The sequence below is a fragment of the Plecotus auritus genome (genome assembly GCF_963455305.1).
Source record: "Plecotus auritus genome assembly, chromosome: 7".
In the NCBI taxonomy this organism is placed as follows: Eukaryota; Metazoa; Chordata; class Mammalia; order Chiroptera; family Vespertilionidae; genus Plecotus; species Plecotus auritus.
In genome coordinates this window covers 1,520,823-1,539,012 of record NC_137774.1, presented here as the reverse complement: position 1 = coordinate 1,539,012, position 18,190 = coordinate 1,520,823, and the positions used below count along the sequence as shown (strand labels likewise).

At 68.6% G+C, this 18,190-nt stretch overlaps 1 protein-coding gene across 12 annotated transcripts in view; it reads right to left on the bottom strand.

Moving 5' to 3' along the window:
• Nucleotides 1–8,550: 8,550 nt before the first annotated feature.
• Nucleotides 8,551–18,190, bottom strand: part of TBC1D16 (TBC1 domain family member 16) — a gene marked incomplete at its 3' end in the record, with an annotated part of 60,914 nt that continues 51,274 nt past the window's right edge. For 8 of the 12 annotated variants that reach the window (XM_080678966.1, XM_080678967.1, XM_080678961.1 and 5 more), the window contains exons 10-12: nt 17,076–17,255; nt 14,644–14,790; nt 8,551–13,006 (exon numbers count right to left, since the gene is read on the bottom strand). In XM_080678966.1, the coding sequence (XP_080535092.1) occupies nt 12,836–13,006; nt 14,644–14,790; nt 17,076–17,255 (498 nt within the window). Of the gene's footprint in view, nt 13,007–14,643; nt 14,791–17,075; nt 17,256–18,190 lie in introns of those variants that run through there. The other 4 variants (XM_080678972.1, XM_080678962.1, XM_080678963.1 and 1 more) reach the window with 3 other exon arrangements.

Sequence of the window (18,190 nt, the reverse complement as noted above, 5' to 3'; positions counted from 1 at the left end):
ACGGGCATTCCCAGCGGCTCCTAGGCCCGGGGGCCCCTGCCTCTACCCCAGGCTGAGCCCAGCTCTCAGAACCCCCGGCCTCTCTTCGGGCTCCACGGTCACCTGGTGCCTCGCCTGCTGGCAGCGCCCTCCAGGCTCTCTCACGCTGCAGGCTGTGCAACAACACTCGTCCCTGTCCCACCCACCCCCCCCCACCCCCGCCTGCAGCTCAGACCGGTCCTCCTGGGCCTGAACTGGGTGAGAGGTCACTGCTGAGCTTGGGACGGCCTGCCCTGCGGGAAGAGCCTCCTCGCCTCCTGGCTGCGGGACAGCCCAGCCCAGGTGCAGGCAGCTGCCAGCCCCCCCTCCCCGTGGGCGCTGGAGGTCCCTGGCGCAGGCTCTCCCCAGCCTGGCTGCCCCCCACGCTCTCCAAGGCCGTGCCCACCGGAGCCCAAACCCCCAGCGGCCCTGCTGGGGGGATGAGGTCCTTCCGGGTCTCTTTCTAGGTCCAGGTTTTGTCCCGGGCCTGGGGGACTCTGTCCCAGGGTGAGAAGGGGTCCTCGCCCAGAAGGAGAGCTGGGACGGCCGAGCCTGCGGGGCACAGGGCCCTGGGGGCAGCCAGACGGCGGGCCGGGCCCGGCCGGGAAACGGCCAGGCGTGTGACCTGCCTCGCTCTCCCCGCCGGGTGCATGGGGAAGGCCACGCGTCGCCTGCGTCCTGTCCCCGGCACGTGGGTGTCACATGCCCAGTCACCACGGCCCCATTCCCGGCCCCCCCCGCCGGCCCGCAAAAGGAGAGCGCGGCTGGGAGGGGCCCTCTGCAGGTGGAGGCCCCGAGGTGGGGGGGGGGGGCAGGAGACCCCGTGAAGCGTCAGGTCCCAGTGCCCGTGCCAGACCCCTTGCTGCCCTCCTCTCCCTGCCAGGGCGCCGGCGGCCAGGCCCCCGAACTGGACCTGCTTCCTGTTCCGGCTGCCGGCCGGGCCGCGTCCTGAGAATGTGCGGGGCTGCCGGTTCTAAGAAATGCCTCCTGTGGGTTCTCGGAGCGGGCGAGGCAGGAAGTCCCTGGGCCAAGGGGGCAGCGGAGCAGCGGGCACCCTGCGCTCCGGCACAGCCTGTCCTGGGGCTTCACCCCCAGGTGGCCCGAGAGCGCCCCCTGCAGGTGGGGCTCCCCATGCGCCCTAGGTTTTGTTTTTATTAGTCCTCCCACGAGGTGATTTTCCCGTGGAGGGAGTGGAAGGAGGGGAGACACAGAGAGTCACCGATGTGAGAGAGACATCGACTGGGTGCCTCCCGCAGGCGCTCCAGGGCCAGGGATCGCGCCCGCAACCGAGGTACATGCGCTTGGCCGGAACCAAACTCGGGACCCTTCCGTCTGAGGGCTGATGCTCTACCCACTGAACCACCCTGGCCAGCCCCCACGGGCCTGCGTACAGATCCTGAGCCCTGCAGAGCCAGCGAGCCCAGGGCACCGCTCCGCCGGCAGCACCAGGCCAGACAGGGCACGGACGCCCACACCGGGGTCCACTCCACGGGGCAGCTGAGCCCACCGCCGGCTCGCAGAGGGGGTGAGACGACAGAGCTGTTTTGTTTCTTCAGAACCGAAAAACACCGATGTTTGGACCAATCACTCCACAGCTTACAGCCCGTGAGCTAGAGGGGCCCCTGGAGGAGCTCTGGGGCGCCCCTGGGTGCCCCTCTCCTCTGCCCCCTCCCCAGCCCCCCACCCTTTCAAGCTTCGGAACTCCAGGGTCACACTGTCACCTGGGCAGACAGCCACAATGGCAGCATTGTAGTTCTAAAGCTGCAGCCACTAAAAAGGTGTGTGTGTGGGGTGGGGGGGGGGGGGGCGGGCATTCAGGGCCCCCACTCGGCCGCACAATCGGCTATTGTTGTTGGAAGTGTCCGCGAGATGATAAGGGCGTTAGAAATGCCGCTTTCTGAGCCGATTCAAACAGAGCAGAAAGTTCAAGGCCGAGAGATAGGGAGCAGCCCCTGCAGGCGGCCCGGCCTGGCCCGCTGGCCCCACGTCTCCCCGTATTCGCGGGGCTGGACGCGGAGGGGGAGGTCTGTCCGAATTCTCTCCAGCAGCTGCGGGCGGCCGAGGGCCTGCTGGGCGCCAGGCGCCGCGTGACCCGTCAGCATCTCACTGGCTCCTCACACCTCACACCCCCCCTTGTAGAAGGGGCTCCCGCCTCCCACTCGGACGGACGGGGAAACTGAGGCACGCAGACGGGGCCTGAGCCCGCGGTGTGTGTCCCCGCTCTCAGCAGGCCACGCGCCTCTTGTTGATCCCATAAGACTGTCCCTTCGGACGTCCGGTTTGTGGGAGGACACCCAGCAGCCTGCCGCGTCCCGGGCCGCTTCCTGTTGTTGATTCCTCTCCCTCGCCCTTGGGACATCGGCTGACAGTGTCCGCGGGACCCAGGCCAGGTTCCAGGGGGCCCTGCCCGCCCCCCGGCTGGCGGCTCGGTGCCCTGCTGGGACCTGACCGGGGCCAGTCTTTTCCGGGGACACTGCCCTGGAGCGGCCATCCTCCTCTGTCGTGGGTACCGGCCGCCCAGCGGGCAGAGGTGAGGGGGGAGGGGCTGCAGTGACGCGGTCGGGGTCGGGGGCTCTGGGGCTGGGCTCCGGGGTTTGAATCTGGGGGCCACTGAGCCGCTGTGTGACCTTGGACGGGTTACTTACTCTCTCGGTGCCTCAGCTTCGGATTCTAGAAAGTGGGGAGGGTAACAGCCCTCCCCCCTATGGCCACCAGGAGGAGGAGCTGAGAGGGGTGGGCTGGGTCCCTGCCACGTTTAGGGGCCCAGAATCTCAGGGCCCCCCTTATTCTGAATGTGTTGCATTGTGCGGGACTCCTGGCTCCTCCCCGATTACACAGCAAGAGAGGCCGGGGTGGAACCAAAGCCCCCACCCCCACCCCCCCTGTTCCTCCCTTCCCCCGCCCTGTTCCTCCCTCCCCCCCACACCCATGGCCTGCGGCCGCTGGCCCGGCTCCTATCTCATGGCGAGCAGCACCTGTCAGCTCCTGTGGTCTGTGGTCTGCGCGCTGCGTGGCCGGCGGGGGGGACACGCCTTCATTCCGACAATGTTTGCGGAGCCGCAGGGAGGGCCTCGTTTATTAATTTATCGTCCAGCAAACAGGCGAGGCCGCTCCGGGCCGGCTCCGGGCCTGGGGGCCACCGCGGGGCCTCTGACTCACAGCCAGGCCAGCGCGGTCCCGGTGGGAGGCCCAGGGTGTGGCGGGCGGGCGAGAAGCCAGCTCTGGGGTAGGAAGTGTCCTGGGGGCCGGCCCTCAAGTTCAGAGGGGTCACGGGATGTGCTTCCAGGCCCAGGGCGGGGTGAACGGCTTCGGGATCCACACACAGGCCTCCTCTGGCCCAGCCCCGCGGTGGGGGGTCCCCGGCCAAAGTCCTCGTTAGGGGAGTCCCCTGTGGCGTGGGCATGAGCCACCTGCCCCGGGGGCAGTCTGGGCTGCAGTGGGTTATATTCTGTGGTTTCAGAATATAGAAGTGGGGTGAAGCGACCGGGGCCTCCCGGCTCCTCCCCCTGGCTCCCCGTGGCTCCCGAGGACCTCGAGCACCCCGGGGCTGGGAGTGGAACCCGTCCTCAGGCACCCCTGCAGCCTTGGGGTCCGTGGGTGTGGGGTGGGAAGGGGAGAGGGGTGCCAGGCTGCACTGGGGAGCAGCCCCCTTAGAGGGCAGGGCTGGGGCGTCCACTCTGAGGCTCCAGGGGACCCTCAGACAGACGGGGCCCCGCCCATGCCCCCCGCACACCTGAGAGGGCCCAGGCAGCCCCAGTTTTCAGTCTGGAGGTTCTGCTGTCCCGTCAGGACCCGTGGGCACCTCACCCGCCCTGTGCCCGCCCGAGAGGCTGGGCCCTTTGAGGCAGGTGCGCAGCCGCGGCTCCCAGGCGGCCGGGAGGGTCCCTGCTGGTAGCTGGGCCAGGTGAGGGGCCAGGGGAGGGGCCAGGTGAGGGGTCAGGGGAGGGGCCAGGTGAGGGGCCAGGTGAGGGGTCAAGGGAGGGGCCAGGTGAGGGCCAGGTGAGGGGCCAGACGAGGGGCCAGGGGAGGGGCCAGGGGAGGGGCCAGGGGAGGGGCCAGGTGAGGGGCCAGGGGAGGGGCCAGGTGAGGGGTCAGGGGAGGGGCCAGGTGAGGGCCAGGTGAGGGGTCAGGTGAGGGGCCAGGTGAGGGGCCAGGGGAGTGGCCAGGTGAGGGGTCAGGTGAGGGGTCAGGTGAGGGGCCAGGGGAGGGGTCAGGTGAGGGGTCAGGTGAGGGGCCAGGTGAGGGGTCAGGGGAGGGGCCAGGGGAGTGGCCAGGTGAGGGGTCAGGTGAGGGGTCAGGTGAGGGGCCAGGGGAGTGGCCAGGTGAGGGGTCAGGTGAGGGGTCAGGTGAGGGGTCAGGTGAGGGGCCAGGTGAGGGGTCAGGGGAGGGGCCAGGGGAGGGGCCAGGTGAGGGGTCAGGGGAGGGGCCGGGGGAGGGGTCAGGGGAGGGGTCAGGTGAGGGACCAGGGGAGGGGTCAGGGGAGGGGTCAGGGGAGGGGCCAGGGGAGGGGCCAGGGGAGGGGTCAGGTGAGGGGTCAGGTGAGGGGTCAGGGGAGGGGTCAGGTGAGGGGTCAGGGGAGGGGTCAGGGGAGGGGCCAGGGGAGGGGCCAGGGGAGGGGCCAGGGGAGGGGCCAGGGGAGGGGTCAGGGGAGGGGCCAGGGGAGGGGCCAGGTGAGGGGTCAGGTGAGGGGCCAGGTAAGGGGCCAGGGGAGGGGCGGGAGGGCTCATGCTGCCACCGGCCCAGCCCCCATCATTCGCTGCCTCGCGCCCCCAGGAGCGGGTGGAGCGGCCTGCACGTGCTCTGTGATGGCTGCGGCTCCCCTCCCCCAGCCTGTTTCTCTCCTGAAAACACGTGTGTATGTGGACTAGGCATTTGGTATACAGCAGGCGCTCATGCATGGCTGCTCCTGCTCCCCCTGAGCGGAGGGCGCTGAGAGCCCCACTTTACAGGTGGGCGTTAACCTGCAGGGCCCGGGGCAGAGCCCAGAACTCCTCCCCGGTCCCCACCACACCTCCATGGCACCCCCATGGCCAGGCCAGGCTGGACCGGGATGCTGAGTGGATGGACTCCCCACGGCCCACTGTACCCCCATTTCTGGCCCCTGAGACCTGCGGGGCTCCAGGTGGGCCGTCCTCACTCCCTCCCCCTTTTCTCAGGAGGGTCCCTGAAGCTGGGTGACCTTGGGCAGTCGCTCACCCTCTCTGTTCCCGCTTTAGGAAGTGGGTTAAAGGCAGCGCTGCCCCCACCTGGCCACTGAGAGCGCTGAGGTCTGAGGTGGATGCAAAGTGTCCAGTGTGGGTGTCCACCTGCCACCCCCCACCCCCACCGCCTCTCTACTCAGAGGTCCTTCTGCTCCTGGCCAAGCAGCTGCGCTGGCGGCTGGTGCGCTCCCCGCTACGGGGTGTCCCAGCGCAGGCCGTGGCTGGGGGGTGAAGCCCCAGCCTGGAGCGGGGCTGGATGACCGAGCCCGGCTCTTCCCAGGCCTCTCCAAGGAGGCCTCCGCACCGCCAGGGGGACGGTCAGCCGTCAGCGGTGCCCTACGCCTCCCGGGGTCCCTCCTGTAGACAGTCTCGGGGGGCCAGGGGGGCTGGACAGAGAGGTGTTTACCCCAAACACAGAAGAGCCGCCGCTGCTGCTGCTCAGGTTGGGAAGCCGGGAGCCCCCCTGACTGGCTGCCTGTCCGTCAGGGGCCAGAGTGAAGGGGGTGCTGTCTGTCTGTCTGTCTGGGGGGCCAGAGGGGGGGCGGGCTGGGCTGCCAGGGGGGGATCCAGGGGGCCCTCCTCTGCTCAGGGCTCCTCTGGTCCTGGCCCCCCGCTGCCTGGCCCCGCACCCCCCCTGCCCCCGCTCTGCTGGACCAAGCCAAGTCGGCGAAGGCCAAAGGGCTCCATGAGCTCCCACGGGACCCAAGGGATCTTGATTCAAGAGGAAATGGGCCCCAGGCCTCGACGGGACCCGCCCGGCAGACAGATGTCCCCGCACCGGCTGCTGGGGGAGGCCTCTCCCCTCGCTAGCGGGGCCTGGCCCTGTGCGGGTGGCCGGGCTGCTGGGGGGCGCTGACAGGCCCGAGGGGTCGGGGTCGGGGGCTTGGAGGTCCTGGTGGCAGCGCTGGGCGGGGCTCGGAGTAGAGGCGCCTCTCCTTCAGAGCACCCTCTCCGCTCAGGGCACCCTCTCTCCTCTCCCGGGCCCTGGTCTCACCCGAGCGGTTCCTGGCAGAGCTGCCAGCTCGCACCGTCCCTTTAATTAGATCACCCCAATCCCGCTGTCACCGGATTATTCCCATTTATCTGGATGCGCCTGATCTGATTGGATGGTGGGCCCACAGAGGGGCCGCCCTCCTCCCCTCGCCTCCCCTCCCCCATCTCTCCCCCACTCCCATCCGGCCCCCCCTCTTTCCCTCCCCCCCACTCCGGAAGCCCCTCAGCCCTGTCCAGGCCCCAGCCCCATTCTGGTCCCGGGTGTCCCTGTCTGTGGGTGCTCCTCCCTGCCCCCCCCCACCCCCCGGGAGCAGCAGGAGCCCACACACTCCGGGGCTCCGAGGAGCGCCCAAGACCAAGACCAAGCCCACGGTGGGGAGAGCACAGGACACAGCACAGAGGCCCCCGCAGAAGCTGGAGAACCCGAGGGTGATGGCCTCGCCCACTCCAACGGGGGGCGGCCAGGAGGAGGGTCTCTGAGGACACGAGTGGGCCTCCCTCCCTCCCTCCCTCCCGGGAGGCCCGTTCCTGGTGAGAAGCCCTGGCTTTGCAGAAACTCCACCAGCAGCTGCACCCACAGCCGGGCCTGGTCGGATTGGTCAGGACAGCTGGGGACAGGGGTGGGGACGCCGGGCACCTGCCTCCGGCGTCCGCCAAGCTACCCGGCGTCCTGGCCCCATCCGGGCTCTGGAACTTGCTTTCCAGAAAGGAGAAGGCCCTGCTCCTGCCTGGGATTCGACCGTCTCAGCCCCCGCCGTGGCTGGGCCGGAGGCCACAGGGCCTAGAGCCAGCGCGGGTTACTCCTGTGGCGTGTCCCCTCTGGGGGCCCAGCAGCCGCCTCTGCCAGCAGACCTGGTCTCTGGGCCGGTGTCAGGCCCGTGATGGGGGGTGTGTGTGCAGGGACCCCGAAGGCCAGGCTGGGGAACCGGAGCTGCGGTGTGACTCTGGGCCTGCTTCGGGGCCGCCCCTGAGGGCCGAGGGGAAGGGACGGGGAGGCCCCCCTGCACCGGATGGTCAGTCCTAAGACTCAAGTCTGCGGAGTCCTTGGCCTCTGTGTGGGGGAGGGGCAATGCAGAGGGGGATGGAAGCGGGGGGCCAACTCCCAGCCTTGCCATGACCCGATGAGACACCCGGAGAGCAGTGCCGCTTCCTGCCTCCCCACCGGGTCAGCTCCTGGTCCCCCCAAGACCGCCCCCACCAATAGCAAAGAGGTGTCCATTCCAGGCTCAATCTGTCTCACCCCCCTCAAAGCCAACTCCACCCCCCCTGAAGCTCCTCACCCCTGCCCCTGTGCACCCACACCTCCCACCCCCCCTGAAGCTCCTCACCCCTGCCCCTGTGCACCCACACCTCCCACCCCCCCTGAGGCAGCCTCACCCCTGCCCCCTGTGCACCCACACCTCCCACCCCCCTGAGGCAGCCTCACCCCTGCCCCTGTGCACCCACACCCCCCCACGTCCTCGCCAGACTGTTTCGGCCTGAAAACTCACTTCTCTTTATCTGCCGGCTCAGGTGGTCACGTGGCCCAGTGGAGCAGAGACCAAGAAGAGGGGGAAATTCCACCTAAATTACCCCGTGGACAGAACCTGGGAATTTACCAGGAAGCTGGGAGGGTGCCGGGCTCTGGAGAAAGACGGACCTTCCTGGAAACGGGAGGGCAGTGCTGTGTGGGCGGGTGGGTGGGGTCCCCCAGGGCACCTGCCCGGCAGTCTTGGGGCCCCGGTACTTTTTCTCTGGAGTCTGCCCATAGGGCAGGAGGTGGGCGAACGGGAGGGCAGCCTAGACTCTTGGAACCCGACTCGGGCGCCGCCTGCCAGCACCCGCCCGCTCCCACCCGCCCGCTCCCACCCGCCCGCTGGGCTGTTTCAGCGACGCTTGCGTTTCCTTTCTCAGGAGGCCGCGGCCCACACCAGAAAGCAGGCTTCAGGGGAGCAAGACGGAAAGCCGGAGCCCCATCTCCATTCCTTGGACAGAGGGGGGCCCGAGGGACAGACGGCTTCTCCCCACCAAGGGGGAGTTCCGCACCAAGAGTCTAGCCCAGCCGTGGGCAAACTACGGCCCGCGGGCCGGATCCGGCCCGTTCGGCTGTTCTATCCGGCCCGCGGAGCCGAAAGAGCGGAGGGTTCTCTTGCTCTCCCCTCCGCTCCTTTACTTTGAATTTATACTAGTTCACACAAACACTCCATCCATGCTTTTGTTCCAGCCCTCCGGTCCAGTTTAAGAACCCATGGTGGCCCTCGAGTCAAAAAGTTTGCCCACCCCTGGGATAGAGAGTTCCAGCAGGTAGAGCGGACAGGTCTGGGGTTCCCGGCCCCGGGAACGGCTCGCCGGCACTCTCCTCACTGAGTCATTAACCCTCGGTAACATTCACTGTCCTGCAGTCCTTGATGTGTGTAATAGATTTGTATTGATTTCAGAGAGGAAGCGAGAGGGAGAGAAACATCAGTGACAGAGCATCATGGGTCAGCTGCCTCCTGCACGCCCCCTGCTGGGGACCCAGTCTGAAACCAGCGCACGTGCCCTGACCAGGAATCGAACCATGACCTCCTGGTTCACGCAGGTGAACCAGGTTGACGCTCAACCACGGAGCCACACCGGCGGGCTAGCCTGTCTTCTAGTCACTGTGGGTGTCCCTCTCAGAGTCCTCTACCTGTCCCCCTGGGGCTGGGCTCCAGCAGACACCGGCCACGGTCTCCCGTGAGCCCGATGCAAAGCTCTGAGCTTCCACCCAGAAGGACTGGTGTTCTACTGTGGGATTCACAACTGCCAGGCCGTCGACCTGTGGCCACTAGGACCCTCGGTGTCTTTTTCTTTTGTGCTTGTTCACGGCCAGGAATCGATGGACTTGATCGGTAAACTCGGCGCGGTCCTTGGGGAAACCTTCCCAGGTTGTTGAACTGCACGCGTCTCTCGCCGGTTGAGGGGGTTTTGAGCGCACTCGGCCCACTCCACCAGCCCGTGGCACCAGGCCCTGCTGCACCCCCATCTCAGTACCCAAACACGGACGTAGAGAATCAAGCCAGGAGTCCTCTCTCAGGACTCAGAATGTCAATATCATATTTGATCCAAACTGCTGACGGGAGAGCCGTGGCATCTGACCGTCCTGGAGGCTGCGGGGCACATGTGCACACCACTCTGTCTGGATGGCACAGCATGCGGCCGGCCCAGGGGGCCTGGAGAGCCGGCTCCTCTCGGGACACGCAGAGGCGGGAGGGAGGGGGGCCCCGAGGCCGAGGCCGCTGGCAGATGTCCTCGGTCTGCAGAGGGCGTGAGAGCGGCCGGGCAGGTGTGGCCCCGCCCCGGCCCTGGAGGAGGTGGAGGGCGTGAGGGCACAGGGCCGCTCCCGCCCCCTTCACCCGTGAGGTCACCCTCGTGGCCCAGCAACTCTGTTCTCCCTGGAGTTCTCTCCCAGTGTCTCCCAGGCCTCGCCCAGCCCTGGCGCTCCTTTCTGTCCGAGGTTAACGCCGAGGTGGCGGGGCCTGCAGCCAGCCAGCTGCGTCCCGCTCCCAGCCCGGCTCCCAAGGCCAGGGAGGAGCGGGCTGGCCGGAGGCCTTCCCTGTGTGTGTGTGTGTGTACACGTATGTGTGTGTGTGTGTGCCGGTATGTGTGTACCCGTGTGTGTGTGTGTGCCGGTGTGTGTACCTGTATGTGTGAGTGTGTGTGCCAGTATGTGTGTACCCGTATGTGTGTGTGTGTGTACCTGTATGTGTGTGTGCCGGTATGTGTGTGTGTATGTACCTGTATGTGTGCGTATGTGTGCCGGTATGTGTGAGTGTGTATGAGAGTGTGTGAGTGTGTGTGTGTACCTGTGCGGGAGCCCGGTCTGCAGGCCTCACGGGGACAGGATGCGGCAGGGATGCAGTGTGCCAGGGGCCAGTGCCCCAGCCAAGGACCAGACCCAGGCCTCCCGGGCCCGTGGGGCGGGGTGTCTCAGTGGCTGCAGCGGGCCAGGGCAGGGCCCCTGCCCACCCGACAGGAACTGAGGCAGAACCGGGTTGATGGGCTCCTCACCGGACTCGGCTGGACTGACAGAAAAGAAGGGGACATTTGTGGCTCCTGCCCCGGGACCCGGGTGCTCGGCCTCGCCCCTGCCCCGGCCTCCCTGCCGGCCCGCGGCCGCTGCTGGGTGAACGCAGGAGTGAGATGGGGCACCCAGCTGAGCCCGGACACTCACTCTTGGCCGTGAACGAGGCCCGAGAACGTCCCTGTGGAGACCACGATGGGGTGCAGCCGGCCATCTTCACACCACAGACCTCGCTCCCGGCCCAGGCCCGTGGGGCGGCCTCTCCGGCGGCCCGGAAGCCTGCTCCCCATGGCCGCGCTGCTGGTGGTTGTTGACCGAGAACCGAGGCGAATATCCTGGCTTGGCCGCACCCAGGGAACCTGCCGCCCGTCGGTGGGAAAGGCCCTTTCGGGCGGGGCCCGGGCCAGTCTGTGGCCTGAGGCGGGTCCGATGGGCCTGTCCTCCTGCAGGACTGCCTTTTGGGGGGCCCCCGGTTGCTGGGGGTTCACGGGCTCTTTTCCGTGTTCCACCAATTCTCCATCACCCTCTCCATGGCGGGAGGCACAGCTCCTCCCCCTGCAGGCCCCGCGCCTGTGGGCCCACGGGCCAGCCTTCCCGGGGGAGCCTGCGTGCCCCCAGCCTGCGGCTCCCTGCCCCCCAGCTCCACGCACTCCCTCCCCTCCCCCGCCCGGATCGTCACGGGGTCCTCTGTGCCCAGCGCTGGAACCCGCTGTGTTTTGACCCAACAAACCCGCCAGACCGTCTCTCGGAGGCGCCCGAGAGCACGCGCTGTCGTCAATACTTTTATTTACTTGGCGGTGGAATCGTCGCTGGGCTGCCCCGGTCACGGTCACGGTCACGGTCACGGTCACGGTCACGGTCATGGACACGGACACGGGACCAGTCCGGCCTGGGCAGGGCCTGACCAGCGGGGGATCATGTTTGAAAAACAAAAGAAAATACAGGGGAGGAGTCACACGCCGGGGACATCGGCATCTCAGGACCCTTCCCCTGAAGCAACAAAATCGTGTCCGCGGCTGCCCCCCCCGCCCCCCCCCCCCCCCCCGGGCTCAGGGACACCGACTCCGTGGCTGTGAGCTCCAAGTCTTCCTGGCCGGACTCGGCCTGGAACCTCAGGGGGGCACACAGGTCCCTGGTTCCCGCCCGGGTCACGGAGCATCACGGGCCCCAGCCCGACCACCTGTGTCCCAGGCCGAGCCCACCGGGCGCCCCTCCGAGTCAGCGCGTCACGGCGGCGCGGACACCCGTGGGGGGCCTCGGGGACGCGCGCCCGCCATCCCACAAAGTGGCACTTTAACAAATGGGTTGAATGAGCAGCACCGGGAGGACGGGCTCGTGCTGGGCCTGGCGGGCAGGCGGGGCCTAACGAGGGAGCTGCTGCCTCGCCCGGATGGAGCCTGAACCCGGGTACGCGCCCACCCCTGTCCGGAATCAAACCCGCCACCCTTCAGTCTGTGGGCCGGCGCGCTAACCACGGAGCCACTGGCCGGGGCGCTAAACAGCTTCCTAAACGTTTGAAATGGACGGCAGCGGCCAGCGGCGGCCAGCGCCACCCAGGGAGAGCGGGCAGCAGCGCTCAGGGGGGCCTCCCGGGCCGTGCAGGAGGGTCACGCGCCCTTGCTCCCGCCTGTCCCAGCGGCTTTCGGTGCCGGTGGCTGGGGGAGCACTCCCTGCCCCGATCTGTCCGCCTCGAAATCCCAGGAGCAACTGGTCTAAAACCCCAAGGAGGGAGGGTGCGGGGAGACCTGGCTCCCCCCCAGGAAGCAGAGAAGCCCGAGCGCTGGCTGCTGGCGGTGCCTTTGCCCTGGTTGGGAAGTTAACATACGAGCGCTTCCCTCGGACACTGCGGTTCTCTCCAGAGGGTTTTGCGTGTGCGCACACGCATGCACACGCACGTACACACACACACGCACACGCACACACATGCACGCACACACCCCTCGGCCTCCAGCCCGCTGGCTGGTGGCTGCCTTTGGTGAGCTGACCTGCACCCTAAGGAACCTCAGGGGAGACTCAGCTGGGTGTGGGGGCTCCGGCTCGTGGGCAGGCAGCGTCCCTCACAAACCGGGGGGCACAAATGTGAACAGCGTCCGAGCCCCCAGCTTCTCAACCCCCCACTCATCACCCCTCTCCATCCTGGGGCGATTTCTTCTTTTTGGGGGAGATGTCTTTGCGGCTGTGGCCGGAGAGGCTGAGAACGAGGCCCGAGAGGAGGCGTGTCCAGCTTGCAAAGCTGTTCCTGGGCCCGGGTGGGCCCCCCTTCTGCTCCACGTCCCAGGAGCTGGTGGGTGAACTAGACCTTCTCCTTCTCCGGCCCCCGCCCGCCCACCCGCCCGCTGCTGCGAAGGAAGCTGGAGGGATCCGGGCCTGGCCGAGGCGTCAGAGGGAAGCGACGGGGCTTCCTTCTCTCCCCTCCAGACTCTGAGTTCGTATTAATATGAAAATGTCCCCTTCGGGTCGCCAAGGCATCTTCCTTACGTGGTGACCATCCCCCGCCCTGTCCCTGCCCATCCCCACCCCCCACATGCTGCCGAAGCCACAGCCTTCGCAGGCACCTCGGGCCCTTCCTGCTTCCTCTGGGGGGCGTGGGTGCAGGCGGCTAGCCCGTGCCCCCGTAGGGGCAGCTCTCGGACCCCGGGTGGTGGCCCGTGCACTCCACGGCGGGCATGTACCCGCTGTCCCACATGCCGCTGCCGCACAGCTTGCACAGGGCATGCAGGCTGCAGGGGATCCGGGGCCGGAGGCGGAACTGGTACAGCAGACTCCTCGCCTGCGGAGAGAGGGCGGCAGTGAGGGGCCGGGGGACCGGCGGCCAAGGAGTGCCAGCCGCATGGCCTGCGCCTGCGGGCTGACCGCGCGCCAGGCTCGGGCCGAGGCTCTGCCAGTGTCCCGTCCCGCCCCGCCGGCGGGGGCCCTGGTCCAGCGCAGTGCAGGAGCCGTCCTCGTGCACGGCTCCCGACAAGAAGGCGCCCCAAAGGGCCTTCATCCGAAGGGTGGCCAGGGCAGCACAGGGCCCTGCCGGTCCCTAGGACCCCTCTCACTCGGCCCCCAGGCCCCCACAGGATACACAGGCGCTCTGCTCTGCCCGCCCCACCTCCCGGCCCCTGCAGGGTCTGCTCCCACCACCCGACGCTCACCCCGGCCCCCCAATCTCCCTAATGCCAGATGAGAAGCAGCTACCCCCCCCCCACCGCCCAGACCTCCTGCCGTGGTCCTGACCTGGGCTGTGGTGAGGGGCCCAAGGTGGGGAGCTTGTCTAATAACCTGGCCATTTGTTCAGTCCACGTGGTGAGGCGGGTCTAGTGTCTCATGGGCCGTGGAGCCTGAAGAGCCAGCAGCCTGACTCAGGCCGTGGCCACAGGTGCTAACCACTGGGCAGGTGGGGAGCTCCAGGCCCACGGGGGGGCGGGGCTGCACTCTAGGTGAGGCCCGAGTGGAGGGGGGGCTCTGCATGCAGCCCCAGCTCTGCAAGAGTGGGGGGAGGGGCTCTGCCTGTGTGTGTGGGGAGGGGCTGTGTGTGGGAGCTCTGCACGTGGGACGGGGCTCTATAAGTGTGGGGCGGGGCTGGTGGGGGCGGGGCTCTGTACGTGTGGGGCGGGGCTGGTGGGGGCGGGGCTCTGTACGTGTGGGGCGGGGCTGGTGGGGGCGGGGCTCTGTACGTGTGGGGCGGGGCTGTGTGTGGGAGGAGCTCTGCATGGGGGCGGGGCTCTGTGCGTGTGGGGAGGGGCTGTGGGGGAGGAGCTCTGCATGGGGGCGGGGCTCTGTGCGTGTGGGGAGGGGCTGTGGGGGAGGAGCTCTGTACATGGGGGCGGGGCTCTGTACGTGTGGGGCGGGGCTGTGGGGGAGGAGCTCTGCATGGGGGCGGGGCTCTGTACGCGTGGGGCGGGGCTGTGGGGGAGGAGCTCTGCATGGGGGTGGGGCTCTGTACGTGTGGGGCGGGGCTGTGGGGGAGGAGCTCTGCATGGGGGCGGGGCTCTGTGCGTGTGGGGAGGGGCTGTGGGGAGGAGCTCTGTAAATGGGGGTGGGGCTCTGTGCGTGTGGGGCGGGGCTGTGGGGGAGGAGCTCTGTACATGGGGGTGGGCTCTGTACGTGTGGGGCGGGGCTGTGGGGGAGGAGCTCTGCATGGGGGGTGGGGCTCTGTATGTGTGTGGAGGGGCTGTGGGGGAGGAGCTCTGTACATGGGGGTGGGGCTCTGTGCGTGTGGGGCGGGGCTGTGGGGGAGGAGCTCTGTACATGGGGGTGGGGCTCTGTACGTGTGGGGCGGGGCTGTGGGGGAGGAGCTCTGCATGGGGGCGGGGCTCTGTGCGTGTGGGGAGGGGCTGTGGGGGAGGAGCTCTGTACATGGGGGCGGGGCTCTGTACGTGTGCGGCGGGGCTGTGGGGGAGGAGCTCGCGGCGCGGGGCTCACCTTCCGCAGGACCAGCTCCCCGTTCATGTGCATGGCCAGGTTTCCAAAGTGCAGGAGCATCTGGTCGGTAGCCAGCTGTTGCTCAATGACGTCATCCCCGTAGATGGCCACGATGGCCACGCAGATGAAAAGGTGGAAGTAATCCGTCTGGGGGGTGGAGAGGGGGTTCAGGAAGGTCCTGACCCAGCCCTGGCGCTGCCCGGAGGAGGAGGCGGCGGAGCACGGACCTGCAGGCGAGGCTATCTGGGGTCCGTGGCCCCCGCAAGCCCACAGCCGCCTCGGTCCTGTTTCCCCACCTGCAAAGGCCGGTCAGTACCTGCAGCGCTCAGCGCCCACAGCTGTGACACCGAAGGGGGGACACTAGGGCTCTCTGTCTGGGGGGCAAGGAGCGCGTCACCTGAAGGCTGGGCTGCGCAGGCTCCGAAGGCTCGTGGGTGAGCCTTGAGACGCGGTGGGTGTGAAAGGCTGGGTGAGAACACCCCCCAGCGGCTCGGGAGACACGCCCGGGACAAAGAACCGTGTGGCCGCTACCCGTCAGCCAGTGACCTCCGGCCTCCCCGAGCGGCAGCTCCTGCCCCGGAGGCGACTCTTAGGTTTGGGGCTGAGAAAGCGGGAAGGAGGCCCGAATGGAGCGAGGGCGGCAGCGCCGGCCCCGCAGGCAGGAAGCCGCTCTCGGCCCTGACCTTGGAGCATCCTGGTCGCTCTCCTGTCCGGACGCGCTTCCGGGAGCAGAGGAAGGACAAGGAGTCCGGGGAGCCGTGTTTGGTCTCCCGGCGTCGGCGGGGGCCCAGCGTGCGGGCAGAGCTCCGGCAGCGCACGCCCAGGCCCTCCCGGCTGCTGGGCCAGGACGGCGGGCGGCCCCCTCCCCGGAACTGTCCGCGTGGCCTCGTTTGGGCTCAGCGGGTCCTTGCCCGGCTGGCGGAACCCCGCGGTGGGAAGACAGCAGAGGGTTCCAGGCAGGTGGGCGTCCCGCTCCCCAGAGGCCGGTGGGGAGGAGAGGGTGTCACGTGCCCTGAATCGGCCGGCGGCCCAGGACTAATTCCCATTCCCAGGACACGGCCCAGGGCGGCCCAGGCCCCGAAGGCAGGCCAGTAGGAGTGGCTGGAATGGAGCCTTCCAAAGGAAAGGGCCCTGGCAGGGGCTCCGCTGGCCGAGCGTCCTCCCGTGCCAGAAAGGTCACCGGTTCGATTCCCAGTCGGGACACATGTCCGGGTTTTGCGTCCAATCCCCAGTCAGGGCATGCGCAGGAGGCAACGGATCGATGTTTCTAACACTCCCTCTCCCTTCCTCTCTCTCTCAAGTCATTAAAAACCTATTTAAAAAAAAATTAAAGACACCCCCCCCAAGCTCACTACTGATGGATCAGCGTACCCCACTGTCCTCACCCCGCCCCCCCGAATTTGATCCAAGAGAGGAGCCACATGGGCTACGTTGAGCTGGACGCTTGGGAATGCTGGGAGCTGGATCTGTGGGAGCTGGAGGTGGAGCCCAGAGAGACGTCCGCACGGGCGCCCCGGGAATTCCGACCGGATGGCGGGAATGACGTCCCGGGAGAGACGCCCCACCGGCAGTGCCCAGGCGTCACCGGCAGCATCGGCCTAACACGCGACGGAGAGCAGACTCAGAGGGGCATATGCCGCAGAGCTCGGACACCCACGCCAGCGCTGGTCCCCACGGGCGCATTTCCCCGACCGCGCGTGGGGCTGGTGGGTGCTCCGCCCGCCGGCACGGTCTGTGGAGCTGATGCTGCTTGGCTGCCCGGCGAGAGGGTGTTACAGAGAGGGTCCCGGCCGCCTCCTGCTGCGTCAATCCGGGTTTTTAAAGGCTGATGGATTCCGAGAGACGCGCCTGTCCGTCAGCATCGCCAGCTGTCGCTCACGGGGGTGCTGAAGGCATGTGACAGGCCGCGCCGAGCAGACGCTGATCACGGCGGACGGCAGGTGGAAATCGGCGTGATCGGGAGGGGACGGCGGGCTGGGCCTGCGCGCCTGGGGGAGGTGGGGTCTCGGCCTGTGCGCTGAGCCATCCCGAGGGGAGGAGGTGGGCGGGCACTGGCTCCCTCGTGTGTGGGTACGTGGTGTCCTGGGTCTGCCAGGCCCGGGAAATGTCCTCCCGCTGATTGGTTGTGACAGGGCAGCTCAGCCCCAGAAGGGGGTCCGTGAGCACATCCGTGGGCCATTTGCATCGATTTCAGCTCCTTGGGAGGTTGGAGCCGGCCGTGTGGGACGGACGGAAGGCGGGCGGTGTGAGGCGCTGACCGGGGGCTAGCGGGGGGCCCGGTTCCAGAGGAGGGGCCCCCAGAGGAGGTGCTGGTGACGGGGCGCCCTGGCCTCCCGGAAGGCAGGGCACCAGATGGGGACTGTCGCTCCGGGACGCGGTCCTGCCTGCCCTCCCCGCGTCCGCCCCCCCCCCCCGCCCCCGCCCCGGCTCACCTGGTAGTGGGCCCAGCAGGCCTCCCAGATGCGCAGCGCCTCGGCCTCGGGGAACTCGCGCTTGAAGCACAGCAGCAGCCAGCGGTGGCAGAAGAGCAGCTGCAGCCCGTCCTCGCCCAGCGCCGCCAAGTGCTGGTAGAAGCGCGGGTGCGTCAGCCGCAGCAGCTCCCGCAGGTACAGCTGTGAGGCAGCTCGGTCAGCCCGGCCTTCCCGGCCTTCCCCGGCCTTCCCCGGCCTCCCCGGCCTTCCCCGGCCTCCCCGGCCTTCCCCGGCCTCCCCGGCCTCCCCGGCCTTCCCCGGCCTCCCCGGCCTCCCCGGCCTTCCCCGGCCTCCCCGGCCTCCCCGGCCTTCCCCGGCCTCCCCGGCCTTCCCCGGCCTCCCCGGCCTCCCCGGCCTTCCCCGGCCTCCCCGGCCTCCCCGGCCTCCCCGGCCTTCCCCGGCCTCCCTGGCCTCCCCGGCCTCCCACCCGAGACAGACGCGGGCTGCACGGCCGCCCTGTGCTGTGTGGGCACCTGCTGGGCTGACCCCGGCCGTGCCGGTTTCCTGCGGATCTGAGACAGTTCGGAGGCCGGGTGCGGCCGGGACAGGCAGGTGTGGCGCCCTGCCGTGGGCGGGAGGCCAAGGGCAGCTCTGTGCCGGCCCCAGCCGCCATGTGGGGGCTGCTCTGACACCCCCTCCTTCCTGGGACCCCCGGGTCCAACCACCTCCCGCTTAGATCTCGAAGCCCCATCATTGTCTGGAGCTGACGAAGCAGGGGAGGGCGGCTCCGAGCCCGGACGCTCCATTCCGACCTTAAGGTTCCCCCCCCAAGTGACACGGCCGGAGCCAGGCTATGGGGCCGCGCCCGGCTCGCCGCTGCCTCCCCAGCGCCCCGAAAACCAGTCTCCAGCAGCGACCGCTTTGTGGGCCGGGCTTCGGAGCGTCAGACCCGGAATTGCCTCCCTGGGGCCGTGGAAACGTGACGTCACGTAGGGGTGGGAGCGGAGCGGCCGGCTGGGGTCACTCGCCCGGGATCACGGGGTGCGGGGCGGGGCTCACTGGCTCACGGGCCCCTTCCCACACAAGCAGCCCTTTGTTCCTGCTGGAGCAGGACCGGCCCACGGCTCTGGAGCACT